The sequence below is a fragment of the Cygnus atratus genome, chromosome 4 (assembly GCF_013377495.2).
Source record: "Cygnus atratus isolate AKBS03 ecotype Queensland, Australia chromosome 4, CAtr_DNAZoo_HiC_assembly, whole genome shotgun sequence".
In the NCBI taxonomy this organism is placed as follows: Eukaryota; Metazoa; Chordata; class Aves; order Anseriformes; family Anatidae; genus Cygnus; species Cygnus atratus.
Window position 1 is genome coordinate 18,046,391 of NC_066365.1, and position 21,938 is coordinate 18,068,328.

General features: G+C 38.2%; 1 protein-coding gene across 1 annotated transcript in view; it reads left to right on the forward strand.

Annotated features, from left to right (window-relative positions):
- ZDHHC2 (zinc finger DHHC-type palmitoyltransferase 2) overlaps window positions 1–20,893 on the forward strand; it is a 37,906-nt gene extending 17,013 nt beyond the window's left edge. The window contains exons 5-13 of the mRNA XM_035537311.2: window positions 650–719; window positions 2,032–2,064; window positions 6,795–6,915; window positions 7,592–7,724; window positions 8,813–8,939; window positions 9,118–9,210; window positions 10,385–10,494; window positions 10,955–11,032; window positions 13,790–20,893. Of these exons, the coding sequence (XP_035393204.1) occupies window positions 650–719; window positions 2,032–2,064; window positions 6,795–6,915; window positions 7,592–7,724; window positions 8,813–8,939; window positions 9,118–9,210; window positions 10,385–10,494; window positions 10,955–10,995 (728 nt within the window). The 3' untranslated portion in view covers window positions 10,996–11,032; window positions 13,790–20,893. The remainder of the gene's footprint in view (window positions 1–649; window positions 720–2,031; window positions 2,065–6,794; window positions 6,916–7,591; window positions 7,725–8,812; window positions 8,940–9,117; window positions 9,211–10,384; window positions 10,495–10,954; window positions 11,033–13,789) is intronic.
- Window positions 20,894–21,938: the final 1,045 nt, after the last annotated feature.

The window sequence follows — 21,938 nt, forward strand, 5'->3', positions numbered from 1 at the left end:
TACTAACAAACTGCAGGAGAAAATGTAGTTTTATTTGCACAGATTTAATTTCTTAGTGCATAATTGAAAAATAGTATTAATAAATTATTATCTGAATGTGGTGTATAGCTAGAGAGATCACAGAAAGAAATAATTACTCTTTTACTTGCTGGTTGTTCCGTAGCAAGGACAAAAGTTCTTCCAGACTGAGAATTAGTCTTAACCTAATAATACTGTAAGTTTGCGAATGCTTGTTAGCTAAGCAAATGCAAAAGTTAATATCATACAGTAAATTACAGCTGTTAGAATAATAGCTTAAAAAGGCTTTTTTGTTGCCTAATCTTGAAAGGATTTCTGGCCCAGTTCTAGGAAGGGTTTTGTGGGGTGGTGTGGTTGGTGTGTAGCACTGACTTGGCTTTGGAGCAGAAAGCCCTAATCATGAGCATGATTAGAAGATTGGAAAAATGGAGCATTCTGGGTTTGTTCTGCTAGATTCAGTATTGCAGTGCATAAAGAATGCTTGAGTGTTTGCAAGTGCTTCCGATCTCACTGCAACAGTTTCCTGGGAGCTCTGCTGAGCTGAGCTTCTAGTGCACACTTCTGGTCAGATTTCAGGAGTCAAAATGTGTATCTGTATGTTGAGATCTAATCTTGCAACTTTTTTCTTTAGCAATCAGATACTGTGACAGATGCCATCTTGTAAAACCAGATCGTTGCCATCACTGTTCTGTGTGTGACAAGTAAGAAAATGTTTCAATGAGTAGTTTTTCTGAATAAATGCATTTTTTTTTCTTGATGCAGAAGCTTTCTTTTTTTTTTTTATTCTCTGATTTTTCAGGTTTAATGTTTTGGCAGAGAAGCTTTTTTTTGTTAGATTTTTTTCAGATTTAGTTTTTATTTATTTCTTATTGAGGAAGTCTGTAACATACTCTAATTCATTTAATGAATTTCTTGATGCCAAATTGGATTACATGGTCTTATACACTATTTAATTATGAAAATTATAAATATTAATAAAGAACTTTCCTGAAGAATGTAACCAAAAGTAGCTGATAAACAAAAATTTGCTTCTTTTGTTAGAATCTGAATAAAGATCCCTACCCATCTCAATCTAATCATGATGTCACTTACATCTTATCCGAGGTAATAAACTTAATATCCTATTTTTCATTGGATAACTTGCAGGGTATTTCTGTTTAAAGAAGGAAACAACGAAGCAGCCCCCATTTCTAACTGAAACACTAACATAAAGTTTTTGTTTGTGTAACGTGAAAGGAAGCTCACCTCCATATTCCCCCAAAGTCCAATTACCTTATTTTGTCAGTTTTCCTTCCTCTGACCTTTCTCCAATTAGTTTGTATGTCTGTGTGCTTCTCTGCTCTTGATTTAGATATTTAAATTGAAGAGAAGGGGCTTCCTCAGACTGATTTATCCTTAGCTTGTTCTAAATACTCTTCAGCTGCTTACATATCAGATATTGCTACACTACTGTGAGGCAGAGCAAACTTAACATTTTGTGCAGCAAAACAGGAGAGGCACTGAAAGAGTAGATGGTGGTTGCAATGTAACATAGGAACAGTCTTATGTTTAAGCATAGCAGAGAAAAAGGGTAACCTGTGTTATCCTATGAAATGTAAGTGAAATTTGCAGAATGACATTAGTTAATGTTTTTCAGAATACCTTAACTTTGTTTTCAAAATTCAGTTCCTTCAATTACATCTATTTTCTTGTACGTTTTATTAATGGAGAGTGATTGATTGCAAAAATATTTTGGATTTTTCATACCAGGTAAGTTCTTAAAATGTTTGTGCTTAAAGCTGACATTGTAGATAGCATTTTCTTACATGACTAAGCCCTTGGGCACTTATAGGTAAACTCTATTATGTTAATTTTTATAGTCTTTGCTTGATAGACTAGGTAACCAATAGTATGTGTGGGTAATTCTTCATCTCTACTTGAGTAGATTAAATCTGACACAGCTGTGTTTCTGACTTTTTTTTTTTTCCTTTTGCCTTTTGTGATGCTTGGAAATCTGTTGGGTTTTTTTTAAAGATGCATTCTGAAAATGGATCATCATTGCCCTTGGTGAGTGAACTATTTGTTTTCTTGTACTGCTTTGATTTGGTAAAACAAACTCTTGAGGGATCATAGGTGATGCTTCACTGTTCCTAAAGTTACTGGTCTTGCAGAACAATTGGAATTGTTTACTTTATATCCTCTTTCCTTAGGTGTGAGATGTGAAAGGAAGTTTAGATGCTGTTTTTCGTAGAACTTTTGAGTTAGCTATTTCTATAATTAGGGTGAGGTAGATTTCTGATCAGAACAATTCCATTCAGAATTGCATTTTTTTCTTGATGGACCTTGAATATTGTGGCTTCTTTGGATTGAATGATGAAGTATTACCCTAGGTTGAAAACCAAGGGGAAGGGCTGTGCCTTGTTCCCCTTACTGCCCTGGGAGGTAGAGCTCCTAGGACAGCTTGCGTGCATTTGCTGGAAACATCTTGTTAGCTCTTCAGTTTGACAGGTTGTTTTCTTGTTTTTTCTCCTCTTTCCCTTCCACTCTTCCTCCTTTTGCTGCATATTGGCCTATGCAGTGTTTTTGTCTTCCTGCCTTTCTCAGCAGCCCTTGGAAGCAGTATGTAGGCAGGATATGGAATTGATTTTATTTTGGTTTGGCAGATGTCTCACAGAAATCATTAAAGACAAATGTTTAGTAAGGTGCAAGTTAAGAGGCTGGATAGTAGATGGCTCTTCACCTTGTGAAAGCAGACAGAAAAGAAGTATCTCCTGTGTTGGACAAACTGAATGGAAGATAATTCTAAGCTGTTCTGACCACCTTAAATCCAATTCCTGGGCAAAAGGGACTTCCCCCTGTCCAAGAAGGGATGGATGCTTCCTTCTGTCTGTCTTAGACTTGACTAGATACTCTGGCATAATTCAGAATGATTTAATAATCCCTTTTTATTTTGCAGATGCATGTTAGATAAAACAGAAATATTTACCAATATAATATTCAGTTACTTCCTACGTGTTTTTTTTTTTTTTTTCTGTAGGGATATTTGGTGATGCTTGGTGTTAGTATTTCTAAAAATGCAAAACAAACAGATAAAACCCTTGAATGGTGAACCTTTTTTTTTTATTATTATTTTTTAACTGTAAAAAAAAAGGCTGTTTTCTGTACCCTGACAAAAATCAGTGAAAAGTCTTGGTATTGTTATTAGGTATTATACATGCTTCTCATAAGCTTTATGGCCTGTTTGGCATTTTTTGAGATTTTCATGTATTATCCTAAGGCAGAATATGTACTTCAGATAAATTTCTATTTCAGAATAAAAATCCATTGCAGCGAATACCAAATCATAAGCTGAGCAAATCATAATTGTGTAAAGGGGCAGTGATGTGGTATTTCCCTAGAGCACAGACTTTCAGAAAAACAAACTCCATTTTCCTTTCCACAGTATTGGCTTACTTTACCTGCTGGCAGACTATTTGTATCCAAACACAGTAGACATACCCAGTTTGAGGGAGAATTTACACTGCTCATTAGTTTTAACCTAGTAAGCAATGGGTAAGAAAGAAAAAGCAGAATTGAAGTAGGTAGATATGTTGTAATACTTCTTGATGGAGGATTATTCCTTTATATTCCAAGTAACAGAAACACGCTAGGAGAAGAGGTATTGCCATGTTTTACTTTTCCTAAGTTGATCAGATAAATGCACTGTTCCTTACTCACCCTGAAAACATTAACTTTGTGGAAATGGCAGGAGATGTTTGGCATACTGCATAGATGAAATTGCAAAGTGAGGATAACAACACACTCAGACCAATTAATTTTTTCTCTCTCTGTGAAACCTCTTAAGGAGGAAAAAAAAAGAGTTGATGTGTGTCCAGACTTGCAGTTAGATGCACGTAAACATTTGTTATTTCTTCTTTGCTGATTCTGTGGCTTTCTAGTGTCTCTGATGAGAGAGAGACAGAGCAATGACTTCCAACTTCTCTCCTGCTAGTGTGGGTTTGAATCTGAGCAAACATTATCGTTTCCTTTAAAGACCTGTCTTTAAGGGTTCTTTGGGAGATCTTGCAAGAACTCTATTTTTTTAATGTTTTTCATCAAAAGAGTGCAAATCATTGTAATGAGTGGGTTGTGGCCTTCCTGAAAACATAAATCCTGCTTTGTTTTTTTTCTGTTGAGATTTTTTGGCGCGAGCAGGTTTGCTGAGCAGACGCGGGAAAGAACCCAAGTGACACTTAGGGAGAGCAGCAAGACAGTAATGGGAATTCCTCTTTGAATAGTCTTCTTGGAGGAGGATTTCTGGACAGGGGATGGGTCAAAATAACCTAGGGAAAGTAGGGTGAAGCATTTGGAAGGAGAGGTAGTAAGATGGAAGTCAAGTTCTTGCCCCAGGTCAGCTGTTCCCTACTTTTGGAGAGGCTATATTTTGGCTTGCACTTCCATGGTAATGGAAATGCCGTGATAAGTGGACATATGTAATGCTAATTGCCCTCTAGCTACTCTAAAAGGTTTAAGTGAAGCGGAAATAAAAGCATTAGTGATTTTTTAAGTGCTCCTGCTACTCATACTATAGATGGAGCTTCAGGCAGGAATGGAATGGCTTGAGGCATCACCAAAAATATGATCTATATATAACAACTCTAATACTAACAAGGTGTGTTATGAACACCTTAGCAGTCATTTGAAATGTACCTCCTCCTCTGTCTTTTAAGTCATCCAAGAAGAGTTTAGCATCTCCTTCATTTTGTGATTCTTTTTCTTACCTGAGTTGCCTTGTAGCTTATATTTTTTGCCTGGTAATTTTAGTAAACTAACTTTTGAGAGAGAAGGATCTCTCTTCTTTTTGTACTTTTAAAGTAAGCATTCTAAATGTTATCTATAATCCAAGTGGAACCTAGACTGGTCTTTTGAACAAATGTTTCACTGAAATAGGATGGTTATTTAGCAAGCTGTATTTTATCAGTTTTACTCTTTCTCAAGATGTTACGCTTCATATTTAACCACTCTCCTTGTTTTTTGTAATTTGATACTATATGTTCAAATAGCACAATTACAAACCCTTGGTGTTTACTTTCTTGTTAGTCTTTTAATGAAATATTCTTTTCCAGTGTGAACTCCTCAGTCTGGGGCTTTGTCAAAACTGAGAGGAGCAGGATGGTTTGTGAAAACTTATTTTAACTTGTGTACCATATGTAGTAGTGCAAAAGAACAATGAGAATGAAATCTTTGATTCAAGAAATTTCATCTTTGCTGAAGAACATTTCATGTGATAGTTTTTTTTTCCACACTAAACTATGTCATAAAGACTGTCATAAAGCAAATGCCATGAGAGTAGGGTTATCATAGAAACCGTGAATCTGAATTGCTTGCAGTTTATCATGGAATTGCTAATTTTGACATCTGTAATGAAAAAAACACTTCACTGGGGAGAACTGTAAATTTACTTTTCAATAAGAATCATGATGAGCTTAGAAAGGTCTTCTGGTTTTTCTAATTAGAACAATCTCAAGTGAATCCTACTTAATTGTAGTTGATACAGATGCTTACCTACTGCTTTCTATTTAAATGGTGATGCCAAATTTAATATTTATCCAAGATGGCATGTTTTGTAACACGAAAAACAAATTAAAAAACAACAAAAAACCAACCTCCCTCTACCTTGTGGATAGATAATGGTGTACAGGGAGAGCTGTTTTAAGATTTTACCCTATTCTGATTACTGTGTATCCTGCTATTAGCATCACTATCTCCTTATATAAGAGAACGGTTGCAATAACTTGTCCTGTACTTCTAGAAGCAGATGAAGTTGATGTTCTCCAAGCCATCTTTTTTATTTTTATTTTTTCAGAATTATTTTTCAACATAGCTGCTTTCATGGCTGTAGCCTTCTCTTAATTATCTAATCTTTCTGATAGGAATATCAATTAGTTAAAGAAAGAAGGAATGTGGATTTCTTTTATTATTTATTCATTCATTTTAACTCTCTGGAGAATTCTGTCAAAGGTCACAGTCCAATGATAAGCTTTGGTTAGTTTTTTTAATGTATTTAGAAACTAACAGAAATAACAAAAAATAGAAGCTGTTTACCAATAAATTCTCCATGGGCACCCCTCCAATATTTTTCATCTGGTGGATGTAGCATCATTACATCCTTAATAGAACTGCAAAATTCATTGCCTTTAATGAGAAGCTGCCATGGTACTAAATGAACCCTCAACATGTCTCTTAGGTGGTAGTGTATACCAGTAGCTCATTATCATGTATAAATCCTTTAAAAATAGGAAGCAGGTGAACGTGAAGCCTGGAGAAGGATAAATATTTTAATTTTTGGATGTTTATTTAAATGTTCTTAATCACTTGGTTTGCTATCATGTTGTCACTGGTATGGAATGATTTCTCTTTATTTAACAGTAGTATTTCCCTACTATGACTACTCATAAGCTTCAGAATCTTACCACATACTAATGTAAACTTTATTTGTATGGTTAACAAAAGATTAACAGATTTCATACAATAATACAAATTCAAATTTCTGTAAACTGTTGAAAGTGGCATTGCCTTGTGAAGTTATTTTTGTTTGTTTAGTTGGTTGATTTGGTTAGAATTACTATGCTAATTTGGAACGTGAAGCCAAAATGCATTTCAGTAGCTTGAAGCATCACAGATAGGGGGGCAAGACTGGGTGTTCATACTGATATTAACTTCTATGGAGTAAATGAGTTTAATCTTAAATCGGGTGAAAGCAAAGCAAATAACTTTCTTTACATTCCATTTTCATCTTTACATTTTTTTGTTATCAGGGTGAACAACTGTGTAGGATTCTCCAACTACAAATTTTTTCTTCTCTTCTTGGCTTACTCTCTACTGTATTGCCTTTTCATTGCTGCAACAGATTTACAGTATTTTATCAAGTTTTGGACAGTAAGTACTCCAATTTATGTACAGTCAGTGCATGTAGCTACTACTCTGCAAGAAATACAAGATTTGAGGTTTTACATTGTAACCTAGTATCTCCTAAGACAAAATTTAGATAATAGTTGTAACACAATTTTTTTCTGTTTGTCCTACATTATTTTGAAGCTGCGTAAACTAACAATCATTTAGAAAATATTTTACAAGAGAATTGATATTATAGATGGTTTTGTTAATATGTTCTAATGATATGCTATGAAAAAGCTTCAGGAAAATTTTCTAGTGTATCTGTTATGACTATCTGGTTCACAACTTAGGATGTTACCTTCTCAGGTTTGCAGTATGTATGCTACAGTATTCTGTAAAGGCTAAGTAAATGAGATATTTTTTGGAAGATAAATTATGCTCCTCTAAAAGACACTTGAAAGTTCAAATCCAAATGTCAGTCAGGTTCTTGTAGTTGGTATTTGTACTTTCTCAAGAAAGGGCCAGTTACTTTCCATGCTGTCAACAACCTAATTGCATGGCCATCTGTGCATAAAAGGTGCATAATTCATTTATTCAGGCTCTTGTTGCGTGATACGTTTGTCTGCATTGAATTTGATTTGGCTGAATAAAGGATTATTAATAATCAAGTTAAACAGCTATTTCCCCAGTTCTAACAGCCTATTTCTTTTATTTTTAGAATGGCCTTCCTGATACTCAAGCCAAGTTCCACATCATGTTTTTATTTTTTGCTGCCGCTATGTTTTCTGTCAGTCTGTCTTCTCTCTTTGGGTACCACTGTTGGCTCGTCAGTAAGAACAAGTCAACATTAGGTAAGTTTAATGCTCCTGCGTTTGACAGGAAAAAATAAATATTAGGTGTCTATTATATCAGAACAGATTTTAAGGCAGCGCTTCTACATTTAGTTGTAAATGAACTTGGAGAGGTGAATGGCAGTTTGACAGTTACAAGTCCTGTCTACCATGTAATTGTAGATGTGTGGGGGAGGACTCTGTGTTATGGGTTAATTTTAAAAACCTCAGAGAAGTTGGCCTGTGCTTCTAATATGGGAGTATATTTAACTGAATTTAATATCAATATTAAACCATGATTTCCCACCACCCTGATGCATGTTTGTCAGGTTACAATTTAAAAGATTTTTTTTAAAAAGTGCAGAAGATCTTTGAGAGCCTGTCCTTTACTGTAGCATGAACTGTAATAATACCAATGTTCATGAAAGTTTCTAGATCTATAAATGTTTTCCTGTTGATACAAGTTGAATTAGAATTAGAATAGAGTTGAATTACGGGTGTAGAGCCTATTAGGGGAATTAAACGGTTATCAGTCACTGGGTGGAAAGAGGAGGAGTTCTCTGCCTTGGGCGCTTTGTGACACTTCAGGCTATATTTAGCTCTCTTCCCCATGAAATTCAGATTGGGCATCTGTGGGGAATGGTCTGGGTCCACAGGTAAAATGCTTTCTTTATGCAGCCGTAAAAACATATGAGATTTTCATACTCCAGGGTGTAAAAAGCTACTAAAGCTACCTACTAATGTAGGTTAAGCTTTCTTTTCCATTGTTCTTACTGTAGTATACCCTTCGTTCGTTGTTTTTTTGTTTCTCAAATACCGTCTGTTGTATAGTCATGTGCCAAAAGCTTCATATAACATATCACACCTTAAGAACCAGGTTCCTTCTCCTTGATCAGGGAGGAGGGTGGCAGGACACTTCCCCCTGTCCCCTGCACAAACGATGGTGCCTAACAGTGACTTTAGCTTTCCTGAGTGAACCAGGTCATTGGAGCAGTACAGCCTTTCCTCTTGGCTGGAGATGTCATCAGTGCAATCGCCTGAATACTGGTGTGAAACTTAAATGTGCTATATTGTGAAGAAATCTAATGATTTTTTATTTTATTTTTAAGAGGTATTTAGAGCGCCCATATTTCGTCACAGAACGGACAAGAATGGTTTTAGCTTGGGCTTCAGCAAGAACCTAAGGCAGGTGTTTGGTGATGAGAAGAAATACTGGCTGCTGCCTGTGTTTTCAAGGTATGCTCAGCTTTTAATGCCTTATTTGCTGAAATTGTTCAACTGTCAGGACGCACAGGGTTTGGGGGGTGTTTTGTTTGTTTTCTGAAATTAGATGTGGTAATATTCATTTTAGGGGAAAAACAAACAGTTCTTCAAAGCATTTTTTGTGTGTGGCACTAATTCTGACTTTTTTCAGCCTAGGGGATGGTTGCTCCTTCCCAACTTGCCTTGTTAATCAGGATCCTGAGCAAGCCTCCACACCTGGTGGTCTTAAATCAACCTCCAAAAAGTAATCTGCTTTTTGTTACTTATTTCAGGTAGCTGATATTCTGTTCTGTGCCAGTGCACATAGAAATGGAACAATGTTTTACATATTTAAAAGTGGTAAGCAAATGAAGAGTCTCCTGTTAAGAAGTACAAGTCAAATTTTAAACAGCCAAGTTGTAATTTAGCGAAGCCTCAGACTTGTATTTAAATTCATGGAAATAACACCCCATCTCCCCATCTACTTTCTCAATTCAGTAGCATCTATGGACCTGACTTTTCTGTGCCTGCCTAGTTAGTACCAGTAACATTCCGTTCTGTATGCAAGATGCTTAGTTGGTCTGCCTGTGATACAGGTGCATTGCCTTGGAAGGCTTTTTGGGGAGGCCTGCTGCTTCCTATCCGGTGAAAAATGGTTTGTATAAGCGAATCTCAGGCCTCAAGGTATGGCAGGGAGAGCTAAAGTAGAGGGTGGGAAGGAAAGTGTATATTCAATTCAAATATTTTGTTTCTGCTGATAATCAGAGACATTTTCTTAATCCTTATCCTTTGCGGTCATGACATCTTTAGAGTACAAAAAGCATGCAGATGTTCTTTAAACTAAACGAAAATATCACAATAGCTTAGTAAATTATATTGTAACTTTATAGCAACATTTAAGTAATGAAGCACGATACAGATAATAGACATGGATATGTGATTAAGAAATGATAATGGATTTATACTGACAGTCTTTTATTCATAAACAAATACTTTGCATGTTAGCAAGGTGTTCATTGACAGACAAAAAACACTACCGAGCTGGAGAACTTCTTACATCTTGCCCCAGTGATCTGAGCAGGGAGAAGGGAACCACAAGCTGTATTAAGAGAGAGATTTTGGAGATGTTCTCTCCACTGTTTTTCATGGGAGAGCGTATGGCTAGAGAGCCTTTGGAATGAACATATGTGTGTAAAGATAGAATATCTGTCAAAAAAAATTAGGAAGTTTTCCCATTCTGTGCTAGAGTTGCCTTTTAGATTACACTTGTATTTGTGGCAACTACGCTGTGTGTAATGACAGAAGTGTAGTGACTCATCAGAAAATACGCAAGCTAAGGTAGAGAAGATACTGCAGATGACAAAACTGTTTGAAGTGTGTGGTAAGGTAATGGAAATATTACTGAGGTTTACTACAATATTCACTTGTTGGCATTACAGCGAGAGTCACCTGTTCCCTGCCAAGCCGCTGCGCGATTCCCAGAGCCACCTCCTCACCGACACGCAGTCTTGGTCAGACATCAGTGCAAAGGCTGAAAAGGGCAAAATTGGTAAGGAACTGATTTATACTGCAACGATTTGTTCTGTAATTTGCCTGGTAAACTAGTTTTGGAGGATGTAGTGTAAAAATGACCACGCTCACTTGGCTAGTATTTCTTAGAGCTGTGCTACTAAGCTTATTTAAAATGCATCTTTTTAGAAAGTTGGATATTTCAAGCTGTTGTCGCCTTCCACATTAAACCCAACCAAGAGGTACTGAGAGCACCAGCACTAGTAGGTACCAGTTAACTTTTAGGCTTAGGCTGGTAATTCTTTTGGGGACAAATTGCTTATACCAGAATATGATGAAACCTTGTTACAAAAGCCATGTAATGGACACAGGATGGGAATAGACTTGGTTAGTAGTGGAGCAACATTAAGGTGATGACTGATAATTAAAGGCTGTATTATTTGCTGAAAAACACGAGAGCTTTCCTGTTGAAATATTTTTTTTTTTTTTTTGTATTACAGGTATGAGCAATCCTGCATTAACCATGGAAAATGAAACCTAACTTCCCTTAAAAGAAGCTTCTGAATACTTTAGGAAAGGTATGTTACTGTTCTGTGTATTCAGTTTGCTATTCCATGATTCCTTACCACTTCAAAAATGCACAAAAGAAAGTTTTTTTAAATAATTCATGTCTGTTTTTTCTATTCTTGTTTTACCATGAAGTAGTAGCCCGTGAATTCAGTTTTAAACTAAACCTCTGATTTCTTGATGGCTCATGCTTGCAAAATATTGCTTAACCTTTATACTCGTTGCTTTTAGGTAATATTCCCAAAATATTATTATTCCCTTTCTCTAGAAAGATAATGAAATTTTGACTATTCAAGCTGTACAGCAAATCTTTGTAAAGCTAGGTTTAAAATTGAAGTTAGTTATTAACAGTGACACAACAGATCATAGCTTGGTCTACTAACGCAGGCAAAGGTCTATCAGATGATGAAGGGAAAAATAGATTTATTCTAATATGTAAAACTATTAGCAGCTTTTTCTATGCCAGCTACTGAGCTGCATCCTAATCATTTAAAAAGTGCTGCCAACTGAAGATAAAAGGTATCCATATAACTTCCTGTGCGTTTACTGAGATTTATTTTTTTGATTTCTTGCATTGATATCTTGCAACATAAAAGACAGCTTTGAGAAGCAGCTAGGAAAGCCTGTCCTGTACACAAGGGGAGGACAGTCTTTAGTATTAGAAGACTTCTAAGTCCTAAGTTCTAAAGCTTGATAAAAGATTCCTATTTAAGAGTCCAACCCTAAAAATTTCATCATACTGGGTAATGTACAGTTTTGCAACAACATTGGAGGAGTCATTCAGGCAAGGTTGTTTCCATCTCTGCTGTTGGAAGCCTTCTTTCAGTCATCCTCAAGAAGTGTCTGAAAAGGATGTCCTCCACTTGTGTGTGGCGTGACTCGTGGACGTGCTGTCATGGTTGTCAGGCTGCACTCAGGCACTCCTGGAAGAAGTGGGGGGCACAGAAAGCAGTCAGGGGACTGCAGTGATCGTTACTAGGGTGGCCAGACATGATTTTACGCTCAAGGCAGATGATAAAAGCTGTAGTTGTGCACATACCAACAGATGGCCTGTAGCTTGTAGCGAAAAGTTCCCAAAAGTTCAGTGTATCAAGTTGGATTCATCAGAGAAACTAGAAAGTTGTTGACCCTCATGCTCCTTTTTTGTTTTAAGTGATGAATGAAGGCACAGATGGTTCCAGATATAGGTCGTCCTGGAGCATCTACCAACGCGATGATACTGTGAAATGCTGAAGTGTTGAAAATGTGGGTGTCAAACGAGCTCAGTTAGAGATGAGAGAAATGAAACTCAGCCAGTGTCAGCAATTTTGCCTGCTCTGTGTATGTCTTTCATGGGATCTAAGCTCCTATTTCTAACCCTTCATTCAAAACCTATAATGACATGCCTGTGCCCTCTTTAATCCATCAGTTGCTTCAACAAAAGAGCAGCTTTTGTGAAAAAATGAGCAATTACACAACTTCAGTTAGTTTCGCATCTTTTATGGACCATCACCACTCAAGAATAAAGCACTGGAGACAGGCTTTAAAAAGGCAAACAAACAGATTTTTGGATTATAGCACGGAAATATTAATTATAACTAGTTTCCCTAGGTCAGAGTTCTACTTGGAACTTTCTGATTCAGATCATTGTGACTGTCAAACATTCTGCGGGTTGTTCCCAAGACACTCACAGTGTGTAAGAGACTTGTTATTTGAGCTGTTTTGCTTGGTAAACATCTCCGGCTATTTATTTATTTATTTGTTTAATCCAGTCTGGGAAAGTAACAACTAGACCTGTGCTTGTGGTCTGATTACCCCCAGCTCTTGTTTTTTTGTCTGTTTTTGTTTAGTGTCGTGGGTTTTTTTGAGTGTGTGAGCATCCATTTAGAAGTGCAGCTTTTTAAAGAGAGCACTTGTCTTCAGAGGAGGTGGTGTTCCCAAGAGCAGGCGTAAAATCTGAAGGGGTTCCTGGATTGCAGTTTTGCCTCAGAGCAAAGCATGCACATCTCAAAAGGGCAGTAGCTGAGGACTGAAAATTTCTCTGCACAAGCGTAACTTCCAGTTTGGTGGTATCCTTAACCATGCCTGAGATTTTTCTATGTGGCACGTGGAAAGACTTTCTGGAGAGCTCACAAGAATAGATAGATTATTGTGTGTGTGTGTATATATAGCTGACATACAGTTGCTGGAATAAGAACCCTTATCTAAAAATGTTTTTTACTGTATTTTGAGGGCACTACCTTGCGTGGAACTTCATTCCTTTATTGTCAGTATTTTGAGTTATATTTGTTCCTAGGGAGTGATTAAAATACTTTATTAAAAATGCTGAAATCACAATAACCAAGCCAACTAATTTCATCTTTGATGTGAAAAACGCAGCCCACAGCCGCTGCTGGTGTGTTAGTAATTTACATGTCTGTCCCAACTAAGGATATGCTCAATATCCTGTATTTATAGTTAATCAGAGGACTAATTACTGAGCGTGCTAGATGTGGTTCACATTGACGTAATATAGAATTGTTTTTTAATGATGTAGGTACCTGGAAGTACTGTAAAAATAGTTCATTTTATAAACTGGTGGCCTGCTTACAATGTAGTCAGTTTTTATTCACTGTCATCCTGAAGTGGCTTGATAACATATCTGTGAGCAGTGTGTGTTCCTTTTCTTTGTTGTGGGATTTTTATTCAGCTGTTGCTCGCCCTCCCCTTTGAGTTGATGAGACTTGTTGCAATAATTTAAGTGTTCTTTAATACTAACAACATGTTTTGTGATTTATGTTCTGTTCCAGTTCAAGAAAAAGCTGTTGGTGGAAGGAAGATGGATTCTTCCAAAAATCAGCCCTATCAGCCAGCTGCTCCCGTCTGCTCCTGTGTGGATGTGCTCAGAAAACAAACTGACAGATGATAGTTGTCTCCATGTCACTGCTTGAAACATGAAACAAAACATACAACTTTTGAACCACGTAAAGAATGTTTCAACTTAGGATTACTGGTTTTGAATGGTGAAGGGTGATTCTGAGTATTATGGAAAAAAAAAGTCTGAGTTTACTATTGTAAAAATTCTGTGGCTGGTTTTACTTTGATATTCAGCACAAAAAAAAAAGTGACCTCCTTATGTATCAGCCCAGGTTCTCGCCTTGGTTTTGAAAGTTCACCTGTTAATTCAAATTGCTGTAAGTATTTGACTTACTTCAAAAATCAAATGTTTGCACTGCTGGCTATATGAAGTGGGAAAACAATCAGTGTTGATTATGGACAATTTAGTGGCTTGGTGGACTGTGTTTTCTTTTGAGCGCTTGATAAGCAAATTTTTTTTGAAGATAAGGCAACCTTAGTGAAGTGTCAGACTATTTTTGGATCGCTTTTGGAAAACATTATTGTGAAGGCTCCCTTTTCAATAGTTGTGGAGGGTGGGGGGGAAACCTCCTTTGTTAATTAAATACTACAGTGAGTCCCTGGTAACTGAGTGATTAAAAAGTCCACATTCAGATGAATAATATGTAAGTAAAGCTGGTAGCTGGGGATTTTGATGAAAGCTGCACAGGACGATCCTATGAAATTGGGGATTTTATTCTCCCATTTGGAGCCTTTATCCCCTAAGGGAAAGGAAGGCGGGCACTTCACTTTGGTGAAGCGAAAAAAGGTGCTTTTTTTTTTTTTTTAAATCAACCTATGTTCTTGATGGCCACTGTCTTTTAAAATCCTAGTTTTTTATTAATCAATAGTTGTCTCAACTTTTTTCACTTCTTTAAGACACTGAATTTCTCACTGCATAAATTAATGAATATCACATCCAAACAAGGAGACATTGTTATAACTTATGATATTTGCAGTTACAGGACAAAGGACATTTGATTGCAATACCAAAAAGCCAAACTGCTGCATGTAGGAAGCTCCCTTCCGTTAAGTTAGGAGACAGCAGGTTTTTTAAGATTGAAGTTTACCAGCCTGATGATAAAAGATGTGTTATAAACTGCACAGTCAAGGAAGTTTCAGCAACACAAATCTAATTGTCTTGTGCCTTTTGTATGCACTAAACTTACAGTATGTGTTTACATTTAAATGCAAAGTAATTTATTTCTGAAAATAACAAGAAGGATCTTAGTTATGCTTTCTAGGTGGCTAGGTAAAACAACTAGTCAAAAGAAACCCCAACAACCTGGAAACCTGTCAGAAGTTCTCAAAACTGAACTACTTAGCTGGTGTGTTCACAGTGGAAGGATTCCAGTTTTTAAAGAATAACAAACCCAGCTAGAAAGCTGACAGCAGGACTAAGTGACCGATTTCTAAAAGCAAAAATTTTATCATTAACTCTTCTACAGGCAGGTAACGTAAAATTTTGAGGTTTTGTTTCCTGGATTTACAAGTTAAGTGGTAACTATGGGAGCACAAATGTGGCTTTTTTCTTTTTTTCCAATGAGGAAGAATGTATCGGGTTTAATTTGTTTAAAATCTCAAAATTTTACCAGCCTAAGAACATCCGAATTTTGCCAGAAGTGCCAGAGTATGGATCCCTTGATGTAGAAGGCTTTTTTTAAACGAGCATGAAGGTAGCACACAGTTTACACGATGCCTGCAGACATCCTAGCAACCAAAAGTTTTCCACAGCTATTTATTCAGTGTTGTCCTGTCAGCTTACTTTGCCTTAGTGTCTGTTTAAAGGCTAACTTGTCAAGGGATAAGGGGGAGAGGGGAAAAAAATATATATTTTTAACACTTCAAGTTCTCTAGCTGTATAGTCTTGTTTTTTTACACGGTCAGGGTGGTTTGTCACAGAGCATGCATTGGAAAACAGTGACTAAAAAGTTGAAATTCAGCTTTAATGTAACTTGCTCCATACTTTTAGGTAAAGACTAAGTACCATTTTCTTCCCCAGCAAAATCCATAATGGAAATTGCTCTAATGCAGGCGGCAGACCTGCCCTTAGGCAGGAAGGAGGCCAGCCTCCCTGGCTGTGCCTGGGGCTCTGCCAGGTCTCAGTAAGGCTGGGAATTGATATGGAAAAAGGGCAGGGATAGGGGATCAGGAAAAGCCCTGTGTGTCTCAGCAGTCACATTTAGAAAGCACAATAGCCCTAAATCTGCAGTTTTGATGTAGCTAAAGGCTGTCCCTCTAGTAGAAAACTGACGGAGGCCACAGAGCCAAGAAACATAAATTCACGAGGGGAGGGGAAGGGGGAAAAAGAAAATGAGGGTAATTCAGGTGTATCTGTTCAGCAGACCAGAGGCAGCAGGCCATAGCTATACCTGATCTCAGGTTGGGTATGAGCTGTGCCTCCAGGGAGAGCGATGGCAGGAAGCTTTGAGGGGTCCTGGCTGTTCTCTCCAGGGGTGACAGTAAGCTAATCGTGCTCCAAGCTGTAGTTTCTGATGCAACTATATTTTCGGCTTGAAGTGCCCTAATACCTTACATAATTAAGTGAAAATGGCATTTCTGACATATTGTCATCGAGCACTGGAGCTGTTACAATGCATGCGGGAGAACTTGTGAACAGGTAACAGGAGCAAGAATGCAATGTTGTTTGTCTGCTTACACTGATTCTCCTGTTCTTTGTAATATTCTTGCTAGGCACTTTACTACAGTCTTTTGGGTAATTTCTGTATTTTTTTTAAAGACTGCTTTATACCTACTGTACAGTTACTAATCTACTTTTTTGCTAAGAAAAGCCCTGGTATTTGTCTAGAAATAGCCCTGCATTTCAGGCTTCATTGGAAGTTGGATGAGTTTGACAGACGACTCAGCCAGGCCTGACTCCCTCAAGACAGCAGAGTTTAGTTTATTTTGTATACATGAAAGCTGTCATGTGAATCACTAGCCACCCACCTGTTTAATAAGCTTCCTTAATTTGTAGGTTAGAACAAATCCACTACATCTCTGCACCAGAAGTGGTCCACACACATTCTGTATCAGTTGATGCAATGCTCAGAGTCCTCACAGAGATCTATTTTTAATAAGAAAATTGAGCACCTAGATGTTGGTGAGCTCCTCCCATAGTGCAATTAGACACAACTGCTAATATGCACCAAATTGCAGACTGAGAGCTTGTCAATAGCCCACGGGCAGGGAACTAAAGAAACCTTGGTAATTTTTTTTTTTTTTTAACTGTGTGTACTTAAAATCATGGTCTTCAAGCAAGACTTCAGCATGGTTGGATGCAGCAAGTTTGTTTTAGTGCATGGTATTCTAGAGCTGTTAGTCCCATACATGGACTGAAAGAATTCTTGCCCTGATTTAGCTGACTGCTGTATTGGATGGGGAGGGTGGGGGAATAAGTTTCCACGTCTTTTGTGTAGAATTTTGCCACTTACTAAAGTATTGCTCACATAAATAAACGCTTCATGTTCAGCAAGTCACAGCTGGAGTAGTCATTGGTACACCACCCGCAGTTTCACGGACAGCACACCTGCACAGCAGAATAGCCTTCATCTCTACTACAGCTCCAGCAACAATGTAAGTACTGTAAGTGCTCCTCCTCACCTCTTCACCAAGAATCACTCTCCTTACTTTATAGAACTGACGATCATAAGGAGAAGTATGTTACTCACCTGAGCCATCACCAACGGCAGGACTGTGTCTTTCTACAGCTTTCCTTCACGTCGGGCTCTCTCCAGTCCTTCCACGTTCTTCTAGCCACCTGCGTTTCCCCTCTTTGCATTCTGCTAACAGTCTGCTCTGGCGCAGAGAGGAATCTGTCCGCACAGGGGCAGAACAAGCTGCAGGAACATTCATGGAAAGTAGAGGCTGCAACTAGCCCCTTCCAGTTCAGCCATGCCCTGCAGCACGCATGTGGAGCTTTACCCCTCTTTCTATAGACACGGGGGGGGGTTTGGCTTAAAACCCTTTCATAAATAGTGGTATTGAACCCTATACAAAAGTTCTCATCCAAAACAAGATTAAAAGAACATACTTTAATCTGTAGTGTCATATGGGTGATGAGGTGTTTTTGTTGCTACTTGTAGCTAACATTTTTTCAGTGATGGTCAGGTAAGAGGACAGGAAAAGCAGCAGCCTTCTGAGGTGAAATTTTGAGAAAGCAGCACCTGACCTAACCCAAGGCAAGCCTTCATGTTTGCCCATTGTAGCTTTTGAACTTTTTCCCTTTGCTCTTCCCCATCCTCCTTTCCATACTAAGGCAATGAAAACAGTCCAAATAGAAAAGTCTTCCCTTTGAGAGGCACTACCGTGATCTGGATACCTTTCATCTCTCTCCTTCCCCAGTTCCATTCCAGATAGACAAACCCTTCCTTTCTTACAGTTTTCCTCATGGCACTCGTCACTGACATCCAGTAACTCAGTCATCCTGAGGCCTGCCTGTGTAGCTCCCAGTATCTGGGGCAACGATTACAGGCTTCAGCCTAGATCACTGCAGTGCAATCTTCTCAAGCAGATGGGCTCAACAGTTTGCAGCAGGTGGGAGAGCACCCTGTGAAGCCATGTCCCCTTTCCCACCCTCCTCCATGTTCACACAATTCACACCATAACTGATCCGCGTATCTGGAACTGACCCAACACTTCCCAACAGTCACTGTTTTGGGAAACCTTTCTTTTTTTTTTCCCTTCTGAACAGAAAAAAAATTCTCAGATCATTTAAGGAGTACCAGATAAAAAGACAAAACCTACTGACCATACAAACTGCATGTTACAGCTGAACAGCTGTCCACTTATTTCCCGATATTAGCGATTAAATTGGCCACTAGTTCAAGCAGACAAGCACAAAACAGGAATTCAGCAGCTCAATGATGGAATAAGCACTTGAGCAACTAACCTTCATATAAAACACTACCACAGACACCACTGCTACGCTCCAGAGCATGCAGAGGAACAAGAATGAAGGAAAACAAGGAGCTTGCAGAACGCGTCTATAGTATGATGAAAGCTAAATAAAAGATACAGTCAATGTAATGCATTTAAAAACCAAACAAAAAACACTTTTTCAGATAAGGTGATGAATGCAACCATGGCTCTGAACTGCTGCCCAGTCACAGATGAAGCACGTTCTGTGGGATGCAGTTTCATCCTCACAGTCAGCTGCTGCTTTCTGTGACTCACATGGAAGGGGAGGCTTCCTCTCCCTCCACCTCCTGCCCTCACACTATCCAACCCGGTTAGCTGAGGCAAGTATCTCATGGGAACAAGAAAAAGCACGCTCAGGGAAGAGAATTCTCTCACTTCAGCAGACAAAAATCTCATCTGTGCTGGCAGAAAAAGGATGAGAGAAGGCTCTGCAGAAATGAGATCTTCACATTTGGCATCAACAAGCACATCTCATTCGCAACCTGAGACAGCAGCCTCAGATATTCCTACAAATAATGCAGAACAATCTTCCTCATTTCTCTACAATCCCTAGTCAGGCAAGAGGGAAGAAAACAGCAAAACAATCTCTTATAAACCAACCAAGATACACTCAGGTTCAGGAATACCAGAAAAAGAATTTCATGTTGTGATTGGGAAAGTATCCTGAGACAATCTGTGCTTTACTCTATGTAAAATTAGGTTTTACTATTTCTGAGATTTTGTTCAAATTCTACAGATTTGTAGTATTCAAACATATCCCACAAGTTGTATTGGAGGCTTTTGGATTCCTTTGCCGTCACTGACTTGGTGCAGTTAGATTATTAAAAAAACACCTTGAGGTCTATTGATTTTAAAGTTAATTTCTTAATTATTTTACAGGCTAATGCACTGAACCCACACTATCCTGAATCCATCAGCATCATGTGAATATTATACAGTTGGTGTTCACCAAGAAATTCTAAAAACTGATTCTCTATGGAAGATAATTCTTCATTTCAGTGGGTTCAACTAGTTTAGGTGAGCTATTAATTAATTCAACGTTAAGAAACCAATCAGGAGTTTAAAGACAGAAGACCTGGATATGCACGTTCTCAAGTAAAAAGAGCACTTGGCAAAATGGAAAAAGAATGATCAAAAAGCATGTCAACAACACAAAAACAGATACCATTGGGAAGCTTAAGTGAAAATACAGGGGGCTTGAGAGTCGTCCCCCCTCTCTGAATGGTATATTAACTAATATTTAGCATATTTAAAATAAATAAACGTAGCAGGAAGAGCAAGTGTGGCTCAGCTCAGCACAGAGTAAAATCCCTGAACATCCAGCTTCATGACGGTAAAGCATATGGAAACCAGTAATGAGGACCATGTTTGCACTGTAATCCAACTGTACATTACAGTTGCTACACTGTTCTTCTGTTGAGATTTCAGTACATTTCTGTACCACTTTTCTAAATCAAAATCCCAAGTGACATCAGATATCTCCAAACAAGTAAGCTCAGAATCAAAACATGAAGCCCTCCTCAGTGGAATACCTAAAAGAGCCCTGCCAGAGAGTACTGGACTGACATACTCATTTTGCCAGCTGATTCAACTAGCCCTTCACCAGTTCTTCTAAGTGACTACAAAAGAAGGATTATACAAAAGAATTTTACAGAGCTGAACAAGCACTACCACTCAACATTCAGCCAGCACGATAAAACACAAGATTTCTTAAGCGCTAATGCTTATAAAGCTAGGAAATTCTACTTGGAACCATTAAATAAAATATAATATGCTACCTGGCTGTCTCCAACAGGAACCTCTCAAAAGCTAGGTTTGATTCTGTCACTTTCATTCTGAAGTACACTCACCAGATTCAACTCCAGATAGACGGTGGCCTTCTTAACCCAACCCCTGCACACTTGGACAGTGTCTTTGCATCACTCCTGGCTCATCTGTCCCTGCTTCCACCTTTTGTACACTTCCTTTCCATGTTTGAGTTCAACCAGAAGTTCCTCATTCATCAATGCAGACTTTGTACAGCTTTTGCTCCACTTCCTGCATGAGGGAATGAATCATTCTTGAGCTTGGAGAAAGCAGGCAGATAAGATTAGGGAAAGTTCTTGGATGTCAGAGGTCACCCCCAGATTCACAACAGAAAATGCCCCAAATGCTCTCAATCTGTTCCAGACTGATTTTCTTCTGTCTCAAAGATTCCTCTTGCCTAGTTTTAATGAGGAAAGGGATTAAATGCTTAAAAAAAAAAAGTGACAGAACATAATGTTCCTGGAACATCTGACTCCAGAAGCCAAAAATACAAGTGGGAAAAAAAGTCAAATATAAGTTTCTGATACTGCACTTATTCTGACAAACCTCCAACAACAGATTTCAGATGGATTGGGAAGAGCAGAAACCTGGAAAGAGAATTCCTGTCTCTGAACAAAAAGGTACATGTCTAGACAGCTGGAACTACGCCTGTACATTTATTTCCACAAAAGCAATTAATCCTCTCCACTTTGGAAACAGATTCAGATTTCAGGCTCTGCAGTTTACAAGTAACAGTACTATATATAAGAAGAAAAGACTTTTTTCACGATCTCGGCAACTCACCATTTGAATCACTCCTTAATGGAAACTAAACCTAATTTTGCCACAGAAACTGAACACTGCACAGATGTCTCCCAGCTGTAATCAACTCTCATCACAGACAGATCACATTTGATCAGACCAAGAGCTCTCACACAGAATAAAGCCTAATCTTAGTTTCATGCCAATTAGTGGCTTTTTAGATTTTTTTTTTCTTAAATGAGAGGAAAGCTGAAGAACACAATTGCTTGAAGTCCAATATCCCACGAGAATTTCAGGCTAGGTCTTATGCAAACTCAGCCTGGTCCTGCAGACCGCGTGCTCACTAGCAGCTGGAACACCAGAAACATACCTATTGCACGTCTTTGGGTTTAGGTTCTTCCACTTAAAGGAGTCCAAGCTCTGACAGTTCGTAACTACAAGCAAAGCAAGGCGCAGAACAGCACGCAGAATGCACAGTCACTTCGAAAGCACATCCCAATGTGAACTAAAACTTCTACCACACACAAAACTTTATAAGCCTCTAAAAACTTCCCTTGATTCACAACTTAAAGTTATTTTAAAACAAAACCCCAAAGT